General features: G+C 42.9%; 1 protein-coding gene across 2 annotated transcripts; it reads right to left on the reverse strand.

Annotated features, from left to right (window-relative positions):
* Window positions 1-1460: 1460 nt before the first annotated feature.
* Window positions 1461-19311, reverse strand: LOX (lysyl oxidase). 2 transcript variants are annotated; one of them, XM_073344809.2, is made up of 7 exons: window positions 18220-19310; window positions 17640-17748; window positions 15019-15156; window positions 12308-12464; window positions 9115-9210; window positions 8895-9010; window positions 1461-5615 (listed from the first exon to the last, which is right to left on the reverse strand). In XM_073344809.2, exons 1-7 carry the CDS (start codon window positions 18914-18916, stop codon window positions 5609-5611), a joined length of 1320 nt encoding a protein of 439 aa, XP_073200910.1. In that variant the 5' UTR covers window positions 18917-19310; the 3' UTR covers window positions 1461-5608. The 2 variants fall into 2 exon arrangements, with proteins under 2 accessions (XP_073200910.1, XP_073200911.1); XM_073344810.2 differs by lacking the exon at window positions 1461-5615 and having other exon boundaries at window positions 8891-9010; window positions 18220-19311.
* Between the last annotated feature and the right edge of the window lie 2642 nt (window positions 19312-21953).

The following is a 21953-nucleotide window of genomic DNA, read 5'->3' on the forward strand; positions in this document are numbered from 1 at the left end:
TCTTTTATTCACTTCTATTTTCCTTGACACTCTAAAAAGACAGACTGACAATTACTATAGAAATAATGTGGTGGCTAAGGCTTCAAAGACAGAGTAGAGCACAAAAAAAGTTTTCAAATCCTAAATGAAATATCTTTCATCATGGCCTGAAGGTCACTTTGGGTTTGACTGGCGTCCAGGGAGAGCAAATTCCAAATGGGGCCCTCATTTTGTTTATGCTTTTGCCTCTGAACGCTGAGTGTTTAGACTTGGGTCCTGGCAGTAAGCACTTCCCAACAGGATTTGTTACAGGGAGAATGTTGCAGGACCCCCTTCTTAAGATTTCGGCCAAAATGAAGGGAACGTTGGAGTGATTTCCCTGCTTCTTACTGCGTTCACACCCTCTCTTAATGCTGTGAAACCCTCTCTGTCACAGATGAACTAAGCCTGGGCTTAGGAAATACTTCTTGAAGAGCAATTTTCTTTTTATTAGTTTTCAGTGAATGATGGGCATTTTCAAAATATTTACAGAGGGGAAGATCCCAGGAAACACTAAAGGTGTGACTACACAGCATTCTGGCGTGAGTGCGAGATAGCAGGGCTCACGCTAGCGGTCTAAAAACAGCTGTAGAGACAGTACTTGGACGTTGCAGCTTGGGCTGGAGCTCAGGCTCAGAGGCCCGAGGCTTGCTCCAAAATGCTGTGTGGACATACTAGAAGACCTTTACTTCCTGCTCCTAATTACATAAGTTAAATGTGGTATGGTATCACTATACTCTGTACATTTTTTCAGGAATTTGCCATGTAACCTCACTTGCCAAATAAGTATTGACTGCTTCCTTTTTTGTAGCTAGAAGAAAGCATTTGTGGGTAAAAGACTAAATCCCCAGGCCCTCACCCCTCCTCTTTTGCGGGCACAGGCACCCCTGAGAAACAAAAGTTAGCACAGGCCCAAGCACTTCATAGGGTCACCTTATTAAAACATTCATACATTTCACTAATCCCAGCTGGCTTAATTGCCATGATGAGATAAAGAACCATCTCAGACAATTGGGTCCCAGAGTATTCTTGAGTTTTAAAGGTCTACACCCAAAAGTGAATTTGGAACCCAGTCCTAAGATTTATAAAGAAGTTCTGTATTTGTGCTGGATTCTTGTGTATTCTAAGCAGAGCTGATATTGCTGCTGGTTGCCTGACGCTTCCCATTATAAGACTTATAAGGTGCTTATAACTTTGCCAAACTTTAATCATTCCCATTCTGACGCATATGTAGCCGCAGCCAAGCGCCACTGGAGACAATGAAGAGACTCCAGTTGACCTCAGTGACAAAGGGATCAGGCCCATGTTGAACCTAGGTGCAGCAGAATAGACCGTGTGAACACTTGAAACATTTTATTCAAGTCATTTTCACATAAACTTGCAACCATAATACAGGCAATGTAACACAAGAATATGAAAGTGCAATGAAGAATACAAAGCTAGTGTCTGAATATTATAAATAAAAGCTCTTCAAATAAAGATAGAGGTTTTAAAATTAAGATTCTTGGAAAACAGTGAAGGAAACATTGAAAACTCCTTCAAGAAATTGCAAAAACAAGTGGCATTTCACTGAATTTGTAGCATTTAGTTGCTAAAACAACAACAAAAAATAACCTCCTATTAGCATACACTTCTTGGTTTTAATTCAAGTTATTTCAGCACCTTTTTTAATCTGGGGAATGTAAAAAGACCCTACATATTTGGCATAATGTGAGGCACAGGATAGACTGCTTTCAATTTTATGAATGAAAATAACCCTTTTGGTATGAACAGGTACAACTGAAAAAACAGATATATAAAAGGACTATGAAGGTAAACTTTGGTGAACGCACCATTCAATACTACATAGTAAACTTGGGTGTGCAACATAAAAAATATCATCTACATGATCTGTTGGTTCAACCGCTGACCAATCTCTCATTCTTTTAATACTTTTGTCTAGAAATATGCACCTATTATCAAACATGTATTTCAAGATTTTACAAATATAGCAAAGTTGTCTTGTAATGAGTCTGTTGCATGGGAATGTTCCTTATATGCAACATTTCTCTAAAGACCTGAAATGTGGGAAGTAATTGCTTCATGCACGCTCTAACATTTTCAAAGGAAATTTGAAACTGCAAGAGAAGCATTTCTGTACTTCTGAAATTTTGCAAACGCTTGGACTGATCTTACGCTCTTTGAGATCAAGGGCAAAGCTCCTTTTCAAAGACCACAGGAATAGGCCCAAAGCCTATTAACAATGATTACACAATAAAATTTGTTTTATAAAATAAACTCTTACATCAAAACAATGTATAAAGATTTCCTACAAAAAAGCAAGCATTCCCTTTAAATATATTGCAGCATGAAAAAAGTAGGCTTAAGGTATCTGGATCAAACCTGCAGTGACCAAGATACTGAGAATTATGGCCAGCAACTCCCCGCATTTAGTAACATTCACTCATTAGCTTTGTAAATCAACTTTTCTCTACTCCTGCATTACAGCTCAGCAGGATTAGTTAAGAACAGGTTGTGTTAATTTTTCCAACTTTAATTCTGACATTCTTAGCTTTTGTTGATTTAAGCAAGACCATTTGTGTACTCTTGAACAGTGTGCAAATTTCATTTCTTTTCCCATTGTTTAAAACAAATGTTTTAAAACTTGTACAGCATTTAGCTAAAGAAAAGAAATTCCATTGTCTATCAGATCTACATGTAAAATGTGTTCATTTACCAATGATGGTGTCGATGGCGCCCTACCAACCTATCATGTCAATGAGTACTTAAAGATTCTTAAATCAGGGGATCATTTGGCAGCCCAAGCATCTGCACTAAAGGCCAGAATGCATCTTCCTACAGGAGAGCCAAAGATACTCAGCAAACTTCCTTTTTAAACTTCCACAATTTTTGAGGTATCCTCCAGTGGGGAGGTAAGTAGAGGGTGTGGCTCTCCAACGCAGCAGATGCGCCCACAGCTACAGGAAAATCCCACAGATCTGAGGGCATCTACGGAGTAAATACCCCCAGAACTACTCTCTTAAAACACCACACCTCAGTGCCTCCTGGCTGCACAGCGCCTCGGTAATTGCTGAGCCTAAAATGTCCTGTGCCCCAATAGTTCTCAGAATCTAGCTCTAGAGAACCAGGCTTGCGGGACTTGTGCTATGGTGTTAAAACATGCCAGCTTGGGCTCTGAGACTCACTCCCCTCACCAGGTTTCAAACCCCAAGCTCCAGTCCAAACAGGAATATCTACACTGCTATTTTTAGCTCTGTAGCACCAGCCTAGGTCTGAGCTCTGAGACTTGCTGCAGTGGGGACATGTTTGCAGTGTAGATGTATCCACTGACTTCCATGCAACTGCACGTGTACAAGTTGCCCACACACAAGAAGCTGCAGCTTCAGAGCCTTCATCCCAGGTTGGAAATTTTGGCCTGAATCACTTTTGGCAGGAGGTATAAATGTACCTGCATTTGTTCATTCATACGCTTGTGTGTGTGTGTGCGTTTTTGTTTGTTTGTTTTTAATCCATTTACAAAAATTGTTCTGGAGCTCAGACCTCAAAAGCCAAACTTCAGTCTGGAACATATTGGTACAGTCAATTATAAACACATGAAAATAGTGCTTTTTAAAGAGAGATAATGGCACAACTTTAACTGCTGATGTGCATAGAGCCCTACTACAGTAAAATGTGCCAAGTCTAGTTTTCAGACTTTTTATTGCTTGAGTTAGATACCCACTTGGTGAGTGACTAAAATTATCTTTACCAACCAAATGAGGAAAACCAATGGAAAACTTAGCAGCCTGCAGATGTAAACTGGACCCAGCCTGCATGTAGAAGTGAAAGGTGAGTGAGTAAAGGGCCATTCCCTCAATGAGTTAATGGTTCTTAGGTCATCAGTGTCAGCCTGGTTAAGTGTTGATGTTACAGTTGTTTAGGTTTATTGTGCCAGAACATAACGGTGATTTGGACAGAAACATTTGATAATCTTAAAACAACAAAATACATGTAGGAAATAACTAGCTGATCCATAGTCCTCAAGGATATTCTGATAACTAACACAATTTCAAAATTAAATGTGCATGGTTCTACTGCATGCAATAATGGCAAATATTGCTTAAAATATTTCCCAACCTTGTAACAAAACACCCCAGTATTCCTCAAGCTACACAAATACATAAAGATATATACCATTAAAACTCTAAAGGTTTTGAGCTTTGGCTGTTGCTTTAGATGTTGTGAGCTGCAGGTTGAGCATTGCACCATCTGTGATCTTCGGAAGAAGTATCAGGACAATGTGAGAAATAATTTCACAGTTTAAAAAGCAAAAATCACAGCTGCTTTAGCTTAAATTAGTCAACTGCATACTTTTGTGAACCCCCACCAGTAAGCAGCATGATATATTTTGTTAATTTGGGCTGAAAGTTTTTCACTTTGACTATTTCATGATTGACTTAACAAAAGTACTTCCTGTGTTGTTGCATTCACCAACAATTATTCTATACATATTGTATAATATTTTAAGCTTCAGTCTTTGAATAGCCAAATATGCAATTAAGAATCAAGTACAGTACTAACTGTAAAATAATGCTAATGAGAATACAAGTAAAAGGCCTTTTCTCAATAAGAACACCCTGATAGGTCTTTTGGCCTATTTCTGTTTGTGGTGCCTCTGAGCTGATTGCCTTTTGTCAGTTGTTGTAATTGGTTAGCCTGTTCAATTCATGCCTTTTTTTCGTACAACTAATTATTAGGGACTATCCAATGTGGCTTTCAGAAGCCTTGTTTCTGGTGGACAGCTGTTCATCTTAGTTCATTTTACTCGCATTGAATTAATCCTTTTAAGACCCCCATTTTGAAAATCTCTATTCACAGAGAAAAGTGGCTAAATTCTTTAATTCTACTCCAAAAGTAAAACAGACTTATGGCCAAAGCCCCAATATGCATTCAGCTTGAGAAAATGGTTTACCTACTAATATATTAAAAATGTAAAATAAACATAAATTTCGTATATGGGATGTAACTAATGCATACATGAACGTTTTTCTGCTATATGTTAATATTCCTTGAAAACTGAGGATACTTTTCTCCTCTGCATCCAATGTATCCAATTATTTTTACTGTAATGGCAGGAGCATCACTCCCAAGAAGGTCTTTGTTCCGGCATTCATTGAGCTAGCCAGCATTACTACTACTTACTGCATTTTATTTAGTACTATACTTTTTGCTACCTTTTAAAGAGATTACAGCTCATTCACAGATAGTGTACTGACCAAACTCTGCTGTTATCTGCACTCTGATTTCCAGTGGAGTTTAAAACAAAACACAAAAAAACCTTATTTTTCTGTGAATGAGTTAATTTCCTTTAGAATTTGAAAATCTGTGCATAAATCACCAACCCCACACGTTGCAATAGTTTTTTAAGTGACAATTTGAATGCTAAAAATCCAGTTACACATTTTATGAAGCAGCCATTATGCTTCAAAACCACATAAAAGTTTGTGTTGAATTTTTTTGCTTTTTGTAAAGTGTTCGTATCCTACTGAAGTTTATATAATGATATTACAGTACAAAACAGTGGGCACTGACTCGTCCATTTTCTTGCATCTTAGTATCTATTTTTTTAAAAAAAAGGAAAAATTTGTTAAATACCATACATTAGCAAACAAGTACTAAACAAAGTTAACCCACCTGTGTTAAATATCTATACATCAGTATTAACATGCAGCACAAAAGGAACTAGAGAACTTGCTTTCCTTTGTATGTTTGAATATCATTACAGTATTTTGTTAATTTAGGAAGCCGAGAGAGGGGAGGCTACAAAGCAAAGTAACGATGCATAACCCTAACTGACACCCTTCAGTTAACCTTTTCTCTCTCCTCCCCTTCTTGAATTCAAGTGAAGAGAAGCTCGGTTAGTGGATGCTTTGATTAGAGCTAGTTCTAGTGCAGGGAGATGCCATGAAAGTTTCTTCACACTGCTCTGCCAAAAACGACCACTCATAACCTGCAGCACACCAGTTGTTCAGTTTCTCATTCTCCCACAAGCATGGACACTCTGGTGGTGAGAACAAATAAAGGACTAGGCCAAGGCCATTAAACTTGTTGCTTTTAAGAACTTAAAAATGGCCATACTGGGTGAGACCAATGGTCCATCTAGTCCAGTGCTTTTCAAACTTATTTTCTGGTGACCCAACTGAAGAAAATTATTGATGCCCATGACCCAGTGGAGGTGGGGATGAGGGGTTTCGGGTGAGGGAGGGGCTCAGCCCTGGGCACAGGGTTGGGGCTGGGAATGAGGGGTTCAGGGTGTGGAAGGGGGCTCAGCTGGGGTAGGGGGTTGGGTGCACGAGGGGGTCAGGGCTCTGGGCTGGGGGTGCAGGCTCTGGGGTGGGGCCAGGGATGACGGGTTTGGGGTGCAGGAAAGGGTTCCGGGTTTGGAGGGGGCTCAGGAATGGGACAGAGGATTGGGGCGTGGGCTTACCTCTGGCGGCTCCCGGTCAGTGGCGCAGTGGGGATACGTCACACTGGGCCCTGGAAGCAGCCAGCAGCAGGTCTGGCTACTCGGCAGAGCCACACAAGTGGCTCTGCGCAGCTCTCGCCCGCAGGCACCGCCCCCCGCAGCTCCCACTGGCCAGGCGGAGCCGGTGCTCAGGGCGGAGGCAGCGTGCAGAGCCCCATGGCCCCCTGCCTAGAAGCCAGACCTGCTGCTAGCTGCTTCCAGGGTATGGACTAGCCTGCCTTAGCCGGGCAGCACTGCTGATGAGACCTTTAACGGCCTGGTCAGTGGTGCTGACCAGAGCCGCTGCGACCCAGTGCCTTCCATTCTGCGACCCAGTTCTGGGTCAGTGCCAGGTGGTTCAGAGGGAATGAACAGAACAGGGCAATTATTGAAGGATCAGTTCCCGGTCATCCAGTCCCAGCTTCTGGCAGTCAGAGATTTAAGGACACCCAGAGCATGGGGCTGAGTCCCTGCCCATCTTGTCTAATGGCCACTGATGGACCTGTCTTATTCTTTGTTGTGACTGGTGTGATATGAACCTAGGCCTTCACATAGGGGTGACACAAGTGTTTGCCATTTTAGCCCTGCTTGATAAGTGTTTGATTTCCCAGTACGAAGGACTTTGTAGTACATTCAAAGTGAGATAAACCTTACAAGTGGCATGTGATGGAGCATCTGCCCCACACTGGCCGGCAAGGGGTTAAAAAGAGCCTTACAGCAGAGCAGGGTCAGTAGCTGCCTGTTGTTTAAGGAGGGAGGACTGTGTCCTGAGTAGGCTGCAAACCTGTAGCATCTTGGACAGAGTGATGCAGGCAGGAAGACAGAAGGAGCTCCAGATTGGCTGCTGAGACTGAGGAGGGTGCTGTGGCTGCAGGGAAGTGGCCCAGGGAAATGCAGTGATAGTAGAAGCAAAGGAATGCAGTAACTGCGGTTCAGAGGGTTCCTGGGCTGGACCCAGAGCAGTGGGCGGGCCTGGATCCCCACCACTGGGGAAGTGGCAGGACAGTTGACTACAGTCGCCACTGGGGAAGTGGCTGGACTACTAAGGAACTAAATCTCACCCAGAAGGGGGGGAACACGGATAGTGACATGGCTGGAGGGCCCAGCCACTAAGAGGATTCTGCAGTTCCTGACGCGAGAGGGGTTGCAGGTGGACTGTGGAGAAGGAGTGACGCAGACATGGGTGTTGGCCTCGAGCTAATCCCCAGAACGACCAGGAGGAGGTGCCAGTCCAGCAGTGAGTGACGCGCTCCATGATATAGTAATTAAGCAACATCCAAATGAGATCAGTGTGAAGACCCATTAATGTAGGTCTGTCAATCCACACTGGTCACTTATTTAAATTCCAAAGCAATAAATGAAAACTAATAATGTCACCAAGGTTTCTACATAAGATTAATGCTCTCATTTGTTATTTCCAGTCAGATTAAATCAACCACTAAATGTCACACATGAATAATGTGATTCTGTAATCATGTATAAAAATAACTGGAAAGCTCACTCTATATGTGGTTATAACATAGTACTTATTTTTCTGTGTAATGTTCAGAGGGTATGTTAAGCTAAAGTACAAAGGAAACACTGATTTTGTTCAATGTACATTTGCTTTTTACAAAACAATTTGTGGCCAGACATAGTTAAGGGTCATTGCTTGAACACCAAGAGAGCTAATATGAAACAGTAAATGAGGTGTTGCTGGAAGAACTGTTCCGGGGGAGGGGAGGGAGGGCTTGCTGTAGCAGTGAGAAAGTAATACATAACTGTATGTGGTTTTTTGCTTTGTTTTGAACAAAGTGTTTCAAGGGGCCCTCAGCAATCTGTTCAACAGCTTTGTGTGAATGCTCTGTATGGGAATTGGATAAGCATCAGGAGCCTTGTGGCTGCAAATTCAAGAAGGGAGTTGAGCCAGGGAGAACAGCTGGGAATCCAGGTAGGAGCAGCAATTTTAAAGTCCCTATAAATCCTGAAATCAAGAGTGCAGAAACAAACTTTTCTAACAAGAATTTTAGTAGGTGTTCTATGCTAGGAGAGGAATGGATTTTGATAAACTATTGTAGGTGCCTTCCATCTTAAATGGTTCTATGGATCTGATGGAAGATTGAAGAAAATAGCTTAATTACAAGTAGCTATAATTTGAAAGATATGCAGTTGTAAATGGCAAAATAATCATTCCCATTCCTCCCACAAAAAAGAACCTAAGTTCCATCTGTAACCGAAAACTAGCACGCTCCACACTAATTATTAAATCATCCACTTACAAAGTTTGCATCGCTAGAACTCATTTGGCAATTATCTACTCAATGGAAAATTCACCTCTTGACACCATAAACCTATTTGCTAATCTTAATGTTATGAGTGTAAAGTAGTTACAGAGAAAGAGGAATCTACTTACGGTGAAATTGTGCAGCCAGAGGCATATGCATGATGGCCTGTATAGCGGATATCACAGCGTACTACATTGTTGGAGTAATCAGACTCTGGTACCAAATAGCTGGGGTTTACACTAACCTTGAAGGAAGGAAAATGCCATTTACAACTGGGTTTGGATTGATAACCTGCTGTGCTGGTTTAAATGGGTTTATAGTTATGATTTCTTAAAACACACCCCATACCTTCAGTATGTAGTTTCCAGGCTTCACATCTGTAATATCAATCCATTGGCAATCTATGTCAGCATTGTAGGTGTCATAACAACCAGGGCTCAGTCCCTAAAAATGTACAAGCAAAGGAGTCTAAGGAATATATTTTCAGAAAACAACAACATTAACACAGACACAAACTAACCCCAGTCAAAAAATTCAGGTAACGCCACGATGCTTCCTTTGTGCACATCATTGGGGAAAAGGGCACAAATGAATGAGATAAGCATTGAATCTGAACTTTCTGAGTTTTATTTGTTTAAATAGTACTGCCTAGCTCTGACAGAGCAGTTGTATTAACTTTTCTTTGTTTCTACCACATAAGAAAATTAAAGATAAAACTATTCATAAATAGGTACCAGTAATTACAATGCTTATCTGAGAGACTGGAGCATCACTTACAAGCTGTTCTGCTCTTTTGGATAAACAGGAATTTGTTATAGCTGGTTGGAAAACAGGGGTTGTTTTTCATGGAAAGTTTTGGATGAAAATCAAAAACACATTTTGGCCAAAACCAGAAATATTTCAATTCTGAAATGCTGTTGCAGAGGCTCATGGGATTTGTAGTTCAGGCATTTCATGTTCCCATTCTTATTAGACTGGGCTTCCCAAGGGACTATATCTCTATCTCCCATGATGCACCACTGTGCATCATAGGACATGATGGGAGATATAGTTTGGGATCCCCATACAAACTATAGGGGATAAACTACAATTCCCTGGGCCAGCATGGTTCCATTTCAGAACTGAAAAATTTTTCAGGTGATCAGTTTGATTAAAAATCAAAATTTTCTGTGGAAAGCAGACACATTTCCCAGAAAATATTTTGTTGAGAACCCAGTTTTCCAGCAAAACACAGTTTCAATGGAAAACTTTGAACTAGTCTTATTTATACACTTTTTTAATATAATATGTATTTACTGATTACATATCCCTGAAATTTAAAATAGCTATATTTAAGTACTATCTGACAGTATTCCCTAAAGTGTCGCTTATTTGCAAGAGTTGAAGGAATCATTTCAGAAAAGATAAGAACTGACCAAAATCTACACCTAAAACTGTGAATTTCAATTGAATGGCTTTTGAGGTTCAGAAAGTTTTGGCTATCATTTTTCCTATTGTCTTTTTTCATGTACCACTTTCTGATTCAGCTTGGGACCAGCATTGCTGAATTATTATGAGGGAGGCTGGTCTCACAGTTTTTTCAGCCTGACAGGAAGCAGGAAGTACTGGAAATCTTGCGATATTTTAATCCTGGATTTCCAGGCCCAAGAAGCGTGGGTACAGTTCAAATAAACACCTGAGATTTTTCCTTACCTATTTACCTGATTAAATGAAACAAAAGGAGTTATTCTGGTCCATTGGGGAGAAACATATGAGGCCACTTGAAAAGTTTGGCAGATGTAAGGAGGGTCCTGCATGAGACAGTACAGCACCAATAAAGTCCTAGACATACTATTTGCAAATGCCATTTTGGATCCCTTCTATCTGAAGAGGAAGTTCTTATAGTTGCTGCTTAAGACTTAGAATCTTAGAGACCAATTCAGCAAAAAATATTCATCACCATTTTTGTGGGATAAGTTGGGGAGGGATACACTGCTCCTGTTTCTTGTCTGGGCAGCTCCATTTTAAACCATTTTCCTTCTAAATTTATTTGAATATAAGAAAAATCAAGAAAGAACTTTTCCCCATGAGTTAGGACATGAGGTGCATGCTCAGTGAATCCTAATCTCCAGTTCCAAACTCATTTGTGTGAATTTAATTGCCACTAGAATCTTGACTACCTCAAAGAAGAGTGTTGGCTTTGGCCATAGATGAATTTTGCATCCAGTGCAAAGAGTAAAGTACTCGTCATAGGAAGCTCATGGAGTTAAAGAGCTGTCTTTGTATTTTATTTGTCTATAGCTTTAGTTCTGCAGAAAATGGCCTAATAAGGTTTTTCTCTTCAAGCAAATACAGGTTTTGAAACATCAGAAATGGCTGCAAGAATTCAGAGGGTATCCAAAATGGCAGCAGAGGTTTTTCCAGATCTGTGTGTCCAAAAAACCTCTGACTTTGTTGCTAGGAATATAGGAATTGCCACACTGGAACATATCAATGGTCCATCAAGTCTGGTATTCTCAGCAGTGGCCAGTATAGGATGCTTTAGTGGAAAAATCCTCATAAGTCACTTAACTATGCAAGATAAAGCCATTCAGGAATTCCCTCCTGACCCCAGCTGGTAATCCGCTTATGCCCTACTTACACGTGCCAAGTTTGAGGCTGGAACAAAGTTTTACAGTCCAATTACAACCCCTAAAAATATGGGTTTACAGTGGAAATGCTGACACAGCCTTGACTCTAGTGACACAAGTACTCCAGCTGTAAAATATATATGTTAGGTGAATGCTGTAACCTACACAGAGAGAGACTATTTTTAAAACCCCTACACAAACTTTACATATTGTAGATAATTCATTATACTTAAGATTTAAATATGGACACATCCACATGGGAAAATATTTGGCATTTCTCAGGAATAAAATTATACCTCTGCAGAAAAAGGGATATAGTTTGCCCATGATGTTCACACAGTTCCCATTAATTTGAAGGTCTGTTACATGCATGCACAGAGCATGATGCTGTGATGTACTGAATCCCCTCAAACCCCCTTTGATAGCATTGGGAACTGATGAAACACAGCACCTTGCACTATCAGGCTCTGAGAAGAAAGAACACTAGCTCTGATCCTTGACTGCAGCCATGGACAGCAGAATGTGGATTGGGATGAGAGAAGTGGAACGAGACCTTATAGGATTTCTTCACTGCCCCTGATCCTGGGCCTGCTGTGTGATGGCCAGTCCCGCAATCTAAATCAGAGTAGCTTGAGGACTGTTTTAATGTACATCAGCTGTCCATGGCCCCAGGAGACCTGCCAGGGTACAAGAAAGCCTCAGCCATCCACTTCCAGCAGCCACACCTTCTACAGGGGCTGTAGTGAAAGGAGAGTACAAAGCTGCTATGCTAGTTTTATGCCACCAGCAGATTCCCCCTACCCTGGGGTGATTATCTAATAGCTAATTAAGGCACCTGAGAACTGGGGCCTGTAATGTTACATAAAATCTCTCAAGTAAGGCAAACTGCAAGAAAGAAAATCTCTTGGTTCTTTGGAACCATCTCTTCTTACCTGTGTATGTGCTGTACATGCATATCGTCTATAGTATCCATAGTCACAGGAGGTATCTTCAAGACAAAAACTTGCTTTGTGCCCTTCAGCAACTCTCCGATGTGAGCCTGCTTCCAGCAAGTCATAGTGGCTGAATTCATCCATGCTGTGGTAATGTCTAACAGACATTAGACCACAGGTCAGTTAGTAGAGGCAGATCAGATTTTTCCAAAACATTATTAAATAAAAATAATCATGTTTCCTATCTAATCTACCTTATAGTGCAACCTGCCAAATTTTTTCTTACATAAAACTAATGGGTTAATATATTTTTCTCAGTGGCACCACTGTTAGATTTTTTTTTATTGTATAAAAACACAACCTTATAAAAATAAATCACATTTTAATTTGTTAAAAGAATGGCTCTTCATTGGCTTTGTTTTCCCAAAATTTCCTGTTTTCTCTTTTTCAATAACACTAGCAAGCACTTAAACTGTTCATACTTGAGTGGTTCATCTTGTAATGTTTGCCTTCAGGCACAGTTTGTTTGGATAGGAATGCTTACCTTCACATATTGTAAATTCTAGGCAAGTTAGCTATTTCTGGAAGGGGCTGAAGGGTTGTGGTTATTTTCCTACTTCCATTGTTTGCAAATATAATGATAAAATGTCACATGTTTGGGGGACAATCTACTCTGTTTAGAGATTCATCCTCTGTGTACTAATATTACAGATTGGATTATCTGAAGGAATGGCTACTTACATTCAAATGTATAAACTGACATTCAAAGTCTTGCTGGTTCGATAATGTTAAGGTGTTCTGCAAAAACATATTTTTGGTTGTTTCACAGTGTGCACTATTCCAGTCTGAGAGTGTGTGTGTGTGTGTGTGTGTGTGTGTGAGAGAGAGAGAGAGAGTGTCCTAGGTGTCACACACTCGCTGTGATGCACCTATTTGTTCTATGGTTCTACTTTTCTCACATAGCTGAAGAAAGCAAACTAGCAAGAACCAACAAATCCGCAGCTTGTCTGAGTAGCATTCTGCTACTGTTGCTTATGAAAGATTTCAGTATGCTGTGTGTATGTAAAAGATTAAATAAACTATAGTTCAAACACCTTTTAATGAAAAATAAACATACATTTATATATATATATAATAATATAAAATGTATCACCAGCTAAAAACTTGGATGACAAGGTGACTCAGAGAATGATGGTGACTAACCAGTACCATTTGATGGCAGGTCATTTGAGAAATGAATTGGTTGTTATAGTTCATTTACTAATGGACCAGTATCAACACCATAGAAACCATCCTCACAATTGGCATTCTTGTTGGCAGCATATTCAAAGTCCAAGAATTGGATGAGTATTGAAAGAACTCTACTCGCACCCTGGTCAGTATAGGGCCTATTGGCAGGGAAAGGATTATCTGTTCTGTGGATGAAGGATTTCAGCTTGCAGTGCTATCAATTTCACATTAAATTTTTAAAAACTAAAACACATTTTCAGAGCGAGAAGGGTTGGGGGTTTTTCTTGGTTTACCAAAGGCTTGTATACTATGAATAAAACATCTGCCTTGCTAGGTCTATGTTTAAAAGACTTCATTTGAATTTACAGTAATTGTTCCATCAGGAATAAACAATTTTACAATTTGACCTATTGCAGCAGGCTTGATCCCAAGCCCCTTGAAATCAATGGAGAAATTCCACCAACTTCAAAGGACTTTGGATCAGGCCCATGGCAACCTCTGTGGTACATATTTAGATGGAATTCAGTATTCAGTCATCATTTTATCAATGAATAAATTATCTCTGTCATTGTATTAAAATTAATCATTATCTACACACAACTGTAGAGTCATATTTCAAATGAATTGAAGAAAATACATTACACTTTCCTAAAGTATCACAAACCTGATATAAAATATCTAAATTTAGGACAAGATTGCAAACTCATATACACCAAGTCTCTTGGAAAGGACAAGTGCACATATGCAGTTCTATTAGGTCCCAAAATGTTAAAAATATTCTCCAATGTTTGTCTTGCCACATGTCTATCAATGTTTGTCTTGCAAAGGTGATAGTGGCGCACTGTATATCAGAGCTAAATGGCATCTATTGTGGCATCACTTTTTACGTAAAACTCCAATTCTTTTCAGATGAAGATGATAGTGAGATATCACCCTAAGGCTTTATATTGGTAGAAGTGCTTGTTAAGGACCGTTCCCATTCCTCTTTTCAATATTGAGGAAAATGTTCCTTGACTCATGAAATAATGGGGCCCCTAGAGAACCAAATGACACATTCAATATTTGAATATTCTTTTTTTTTAGTGAATGTGAAAGTAAAAAATACATTTTGGTGCATGAACTATAATTATAACTTTTTTTAAGTTCACTGGTTGGTTCTATTTAATATAAATGGACAACAGACTTATGCAGAATTGAATGTTATAATTGGATATGTGACCAAATATTCTAAACTGATTCGAAATTGCACAGGCTTCCAGATTTTCACATTTGTATGTGAGTATGAACTATTTATTTTCATTTGATCATTTCAATTCTTCATCCTCACATGCGTAGCTATATAATGAGTTATTACCATAAAACGGGGGGGGAGAACAAAATCCTATAACTCTATTTCCCCTAGACAGAAACAAAACATATCATATTACAATTAACAAATGAAAAAGATAAGTAGAAGGTACCATACTGGACACTTCACTCACTGGTGACAGCTGTGCCACTCCCATGAATATCGGGGTCTGCTTGGTAGGAAGTCTGATGTGCCTTGATTTTTCACTCTTTGGGGGAATCTCAGAAGCACTCGAGCATCGTAATCTCTGACATCTGCCCTGTAAGCTGAACTGCAATGATGTAAAAAGAGGCGTAAGTATATTTACAAAATATTAAGCAGACACTCAAAATTGCTTCTTCTTAGCTTATGATCTAGCATTCAACCCTCTGTGACTATATGTGATAACTAGCAAGTTGCAGAGCACCCTCAACCAGTGGTGAGCTGGAGCCGGTTCCTACCGGTTCGCTAGAACCAATTGTTAAATTTAGAAGCCCTTTTAGAACCAATTGTTCCACAAGGGACAACCGGTTCTAAAAGGGCTTCTAAATTTAACCAGCCAAAAGTGGCGCCTTAGGCGCCGACTCCATGGGTGCTCCAGGGCTGGACCACCCAAGGGGAAAATTTGGCAGCTCCCCACCCCCCCACACACCCGGCCCCAGCACACCGCTCCGCATCCGTCTCCTCCCCTGAACCCACCGCCCTGCTCTGCTTCTCCCCCCCCCCCCCTTTCCTGGCTTCCCGTGAATCAGCTGTTTGCGCAGGAAGCCAGGGCTGGCTGAGAAACAGGCGGCGGCTTCGCACTCAGGCCCAGGGAGGCGGAGGTGAGCTGGGGTGCGGAGACGCAAGGAGGACCGCTCACACCGCAGCAGGTAACACGGGGGAGAGGGGGGCGGGGCGCGCAGGGGAACCACTCCTCACCCCAGCTCAACTCTGCCACCCTCAGCTTGAGTGTGAAGCCACCGTCTGCTTCTCAGCCCGGGGGGGCATGGAGAAGCAGAGCGGGGCGGTGCGTTCAGGAGCGGATGAGGAGGTGGAGCGGAGGTGAGCTGGGGCCAGGTGCGGTGTGGGGAGCTGCTAGTGGGTGTTCTGCACCCACCAAATTTTCCCCGTGGGTGCTCCAGCCCCAGAGCACCCACGGAGTAGGCACCACTTTTGCTGTGATCAGTGGGGGGAGCAGTCACTCCCCCGCTCCCTCCCTAGCTACGCTCCCCTGCCCCTAGGAGCCAGAGGGACCTGCCGGATGCTTCCTGGGAGCTGCCCCAGGTAAGCACCTCCGGGACTCCCCAACTCGCCCCCCCGCAGGTCCCTCCGGCTCTTAGGGGTGGGGTGGGCACCCACTATGGTGGCCCACGAGACCCTCCTGCCCGGTTCTGGGGGCAGTCAGGGGACAGGGGTTGGATGGGGCAGGAGGCAGTGACCCCCTCGTGGGGTGAGGAGGGAACCAGTTAAGATTTTGGCAGCTCATCACTGCCCTCAATCCCATTAATTTTAATAGCTAAGGATATTCAAGAATGCTCTGTGGTGTGCTTAGGAGCTTCTGGTATTGGATGCAGGCTTTAGTAACATTCTAGGACTCAGTCCTTCTGTTGATGTTAATTTTGTCCCTGATTTCAGTAAGAGTAGGATTTGATACCTGATGAGCACGGGTTAGAAACTCTTTGATACTTAGGGAAATCAATGGTGTTTAACAATAGCCAAGAGCATAATATCACTTTAACAATGGATAGCTGTAAAAATGTCCTTGTTTAGCATGAAAAACTGTTTTTCAATAGTTTCTGTAAAACACAATATCTTGTAGTTGATCTCATGGCCACAGTATATTTTGTTTCCATTGTAGTTTAAAAGGCTACAATCAAGACATTTTGGTCCCAAATGTGGTCTAACCTTTTAAATTTTTAACTACCCCTCTACCAACAAGAACAATTTTAAATAGCCATTTTTGTGAGACTACCATAAACAAACTTCTGTGCTACCCTTTGCTGGTTTTCCTGCAGCAAATTAACAAAAATGTTTCCTTAATGCTATGCTACAACCAGTTTATGAAACTGGTGAATAAACAAAGTTGTTTTGCAGGGTAAGGTACTCTACAAATTAAATTTATGAAACTCAGCCATCTTAATTTCAGTTCCAGTCAAAACAGGAAAAATCTCTCTTTGCCAAGGGGATAGGGACAACTCACGAGTAAAGAATTTTTTTTCTCAAATTCTAAGATTATCGCAAATATTTTTCTGACTCACAGAAGGTATATTGCATCTGCCTAAGCATAGTGCATACAGTATTTTGTTAACCCACACAAATGGTGCCTTTTTAAAAATGAAACAAGACGATTTATTCACATTAAAGGAGAGAGTTAAAAAAAGATCAGATTCCAGCTAAAATCAGGGACAAAGATTTTCAAAAGTGACAAGTGCTTTAATATACCTATCTTCAGCGATGTTTAAAAAGTCCTGATTTTCAGAAAGGGCCCAGTACCAACCCTTTGGAAATCAGGCTCCTTTAAAACATCTCAAATGAGCTAATCTTTGTAAAACAGAGGCACCTAAAAGCACTTGTCACTTTTAAAAATCAGGGCTAGTATATTACCCTTTCTTGTTGTCTGTTGTTGAAAAATCATAAGAAGGCCACAAAAGAAGCTAGACTCAGGACCTGTTATCAAGGCCTCTATCTTTACCTACTCCCTCCTGGTTTCCTTGCTGTTGGGTACCCAGGCTGGAAGAAACTGGAGCAAGTGCCTGAGGCTAAGGTAAAGGAGAAGTCAGCAGAGATGCCTACCTTGCCAGGCAGTTCTCCTCAGCAGCGCATCTCAGGCTGTACATGGACACCCTTTGGACATATGTGGATGCCTGGATGTAATAGGGATCCGGGACTAAGTCAGGGAGACCTGCAGTTCATCAAACCAACCACACAACAGCACGATCAAACCCAGAACATGTCTGCCAACGTTTTGTTTCACTTTCAAGCATTAGGAGGAGTTATTTTGGCCAAAGGCTCCTGCCACGCTTTAGGTCACAAGAAGCGTTTAGGCTTCTCGCTGGACAGGCAGAGCCTATTGTTTGCTGCCAGCCTCTCGCCTCGTAAATCCTGAGGGCTCTCGGGCCCCTACCACCACCATATGATCCTAGGAATCCTAGGACCGCGTCAGTTGTTTGCCTCGTGTGGGGGGCAGGCAGGGCTGGTCATTTCTCCAGAGCATGCTGGGATGTGAGCCCACTGCCAAAGCCTATCGCTATGTGCTGTGCTGGCGGTTGGGTTGGCGGCGGGGAGCCCAGCTAGGAGCTGGCGGCGGGGCCCCTGCTGGAGCCCTGGGCGAGGTGTTACTGCTCGTGCTCGAGGGGTGCGGGGGGGCTCTTACCATACTGGAAGTAGCCGGTGCCATAGCCGGGTCTGTACCTGCTGCCCTGGCGGGGTCTCTCGTAGGTGTCGTAGTAGTTGTAATAGGGGTTGTCGTCCGTGTACTTGTAGGGGTTGTAGGGATCGTCTCCGACCATGGCATCTTCCCGGCCGGCTCTCAGATTGCTCAGGGGCGGGGGGCTGCCAGCGCCGGGGCTGGTGCTGTTGCCCCTCCTGGAGCCGGCGCCTGAGCTGTGGGGGGCGCTGGGCCGAGACGCCCCCTGCGGAGGGCTCCTGGCTGAACCGCTCGCGGCTCCCTGGCTCCTCTGCCCTGCGGTGCCGCCGGGGGGCGGCTGGTAGCCGGCCTGAAACCAGTGGCGAGCGCCCGAGCCCCTGCTGGCGGCTCCGGCCGGCGGCTGGGCAGCGCCGGCTTCAGCAGCAGCAGCAGCCCCCCGCGGGGCGGTGGCGTTGTTTCGGAGCAGCAGGATGGGGCTGCCCGCGGCCGCTGCCTGCCGGCGCCGGGGCTGCTGGTACTGGGAGCCCAGGCTCAGCAGGCTGTACACCTGCCCGTTGTTCTCCCACTGAATCCGCTGTCTCCAGGCGGCGGGCGCCGGCGGGTTGTGGCGCGGCGGCGGCTGGCAGCCGGCGGGCCAGGTGCAGCTCAGGTACAGCCACACCTGCAGCGGGGCGAGCAAAGCCGCGGGCAGCGCCACGTGCATCTTCCCCGCTTCAAGAGCCCCGGCCGGGCGCGAAGGTCACTCGCCAAACGCCGCTGGCCGCAGCCAGGCTCGATCCCCGCAGGCGGCCCGGGGAGGCAGAGACCTTCCGAAAGGAGGGAGCTTCTGCGCTCCCGGGGTGTTTACAGGGCACGGCTCTGAATAGCAGCAGCAGCAGCAAGCGACCCGCCTCTCATCGTCCTCCGGCTTTCTCTGGGGTCTGGACTGGAGGCGGGAGGAGGAGGGCTGAGGGATTTTAAACTTTCTGGCACATTTGCAAAGTTACACAAGCCCGCCTGGCAGGCTGCTCCGCCGCTGTTTGCTCACGTAATGCGATGGGGAACGTGCGAGTCTGACAGCGCCTCACATCTGCCCCGCCGCTGCCTCCCCTCCGCGGCCCGAGCCTCCTTGCAGGGAGAAGGAGACAAAAGGATCCCTCCCTCGGTATATATACACCTCTAGCTGCACGTCTCGAGCTGGGGCGAGCCTGCAGGCACCTCGAGGCCCGCAGACACACGCAGCCTGCCAGGCCGTGGGGCAATGCCAAACTATGCAAAGGAAAAATGCTATTAGCTCATCAAGACTGGGGAGACTGAGGGTGAGCGCCTAGTAAGAGCGGAAACATGTTTCTGGGAAATATTCTGGCCAAAATATCTCCCACGATACGGCCACTTCGGAGGATTTAAGCAACAGTCAAGTATCCTTAATGCCCTTTTAATTGAGGTAAACCCCTCAGCAAATAAACTCTCGCCTATCCATTACTGGTTTTCTGCATGAGTCACACGAGAAATGCACTGCAACTTTGCCTCCCAGAGTAAGTGTTCATTGAAAAATGAAATTTCACATGGGAGAGACTTAGCCCATCAGCAGAATAAATAAACCTGGCCAGGCAAGTGTCCCCTAAAGCTGTGCTTTCCCTGGAAGAGCCAGGAGAAGAGGAAGGGTATTTGATCTGACTTTTTCCCCTTCCTGCTTAAAAAAAAACGTATAAACACTGTGTTTGGATCAGATCAGACTGTTTCACTGTCTGGGAGTAACTAAACATCCATGAAGCACAAACAAACGCCAGACTGGTGTGGTTTCAGTGTCTGTTACAGGTGCAAATGTTTGCTAATGAATCATTTCAAAGGAATGGGACAGAATTAGAAGGGGCTCCTTCAGCCCTGGTTTGTTAGTGAGGATTTTTCACGTGACCTTGTCAGTCTTGCGTCAGTGCCAGGCTGGAATTTCTTGCCTCAATTACATAGATTCTCTTAACTATCCTGAAACTTCAGGTTAGCGACCTACTAACAGTGCCATGCAAAGCTGGTTCCGGGCACGTTTGCCACCTACTCTTTGCAATAACATACAAATTGTCCAGTTGTACAATACTGGTTAAAATAATTTCAGTATAAATATTGGACTTGATCCTATAATACAAGGATGCTTAACTAAGCTACCATCCAATTAATAATATTAATAATAAATAAGAAAATGAATACCTTTTGTATAATACTTTACTAGGAGGAGTCCTATTAATTTCAATTGATGAAATGATAAGCATGTGCATTTGCAGGACCTGGTGCCTTTGTTAGATAGATAAAGGTGCACTAAGGCCATTACTGCCACATATGCAAAACAATTTCAGTGGAATCGGTGTTAGAAATAGTAGGAGCCTTAGTGCAGAGAGGGCTCTCTCTGCTGGACTGTTTTTTACCACCATGTTGCTTTCCAGCTGCTGTAACTTAAATGGTGATAAAAATAGGCCTCTCTATACCAGGTGTTAAAACCAGTAGGGATTTTTTTTGTTGTCTGTTGTAAATTTCCCTGGGAGTCCTGCAACTTCTTCCTGAGGAGCATAGTGTTTTCTTCCAGGAGTGATCCCATTGGTTGAAGGGGCCTGCTGATGATAGTTTAAAAATACTTGGTAGGTAGTGTTTGCAGGACAGGGTCTTCTAATAGTAAAACAGGTAAATGGTAACTTCCCTCACCTGCACAGGCCAAGCAACTGTTAAGCCATTATTCTCCTGTTTCTTTTAACAGGGTTTTCTTCTCATTTTTCGGACAGTTAATCTCAGTCTCTCAGACCTTTTTCACTGTGGTTACTGAATATTTTATCTTCCACTTTAGGTCTTGACTGGAACAATGACTAAGACTGAGGAAAATGGAAAGTCTAGAAAAGAAGGAAAATATAACATTGAAGAAAATGAGGTCTCCGGCTTTCTAATCTTCCCATAAATCTTACTAGTGTTACAAATAGCAGGTTGTGTACCCATGTGTGATATTAGAAAATGTTTCCACACACTGGGATTCTGGCCACAACTTCTGTGTTTGCCTGATTACGTAACTGTTTTTCCTGAAACTGAAGAAACCAATAATTGGGAATGGTCTTGCCCATTTATCAGACATTGTTTGTCATTTGTTCCAAAGAACTATTTTTAATTTTTAGTGAATGTAGAGCTTATGAGTCATAAAAGGTGCTGGCAACAATCCTGGGGAGTGAGATCCTCCATTTTTAGTTAAATTCATTCAGCCCCTGTCCTCTCTGCAAATATTGCCAATATACCTATCCTTGAGGAACCGAACTAAGATGATTAACTTGTTTTCACAGTTACTTTTCACTGAAAAGCTCACCACTGGCTCTGAACAAGAGATAGAGAGGTGAAAAGCTCCATAGCGCATTACAAATCTCCTAACCCATCCAACTCTCTTGCCCCCTCCCCAATATAACTGCATAAAAATTGCCCTAAAAATCTAGTGATATAACAGGTATTCAACACAACACATTCACCTTACTCATGTACTTGAGTATTTGAGTACTGCTTCGTTTTAAAAGTTCATGTATTTTACTGGGTCCTGATTCAGTCAGTTACTTAAGTATGTGACTAACTTTCAGCATGAGTTGTTCCATTTCAAATTAATAGGATTACTCATGTGCATAAGTACCTTGCTTAATTGAGGTAATATCTATAACAAACAATAAATAACATTGCAGTTCCAAACCATCATAGCCAAGAGTCAGCTGCTTGCCAGGACATCTATATAAGCCTCCCTGGATGCC

Source organism: Lepidochelys kempii, chromosome 5, assembly GCF_965140285.1.
Source record: "Lepidochelys kempii isolate rLepKem1 chromosome 5, rLepKem1.hap1, whole genome shotgun sequence".
NCBI lineage: Eukaryota > Metazoa > Chordata > Testudines > Cheloniidae > Lepidochelys > Lepidochelys kempii.

Excerpts from the sequence above, each read along its gene's own strand:
- LOX (XM_073344809.2), bottom strand. The coding sequence starts at position 18,916 with ATGCACGTGGCGCTGCCCGCGGCTTTGCTCGCCCCGCTGCAGGTGTGG. Across the intron at positions 15,157-17,639 it reads GAGGAGAACTGCCTGGCAAG|TTCAGCTTACAGGGCAGATG; the intron begins GTAGGCATCTCT and ends ACATCATTGCAG. Across the intron at positions 9,211-12,307 it reads CATGTACAGCACATACACAG|GGACTGAGCCCTGGTTGTTA; the intron begins GTAAGAAGAGAT and ends GTACATTTTTAG.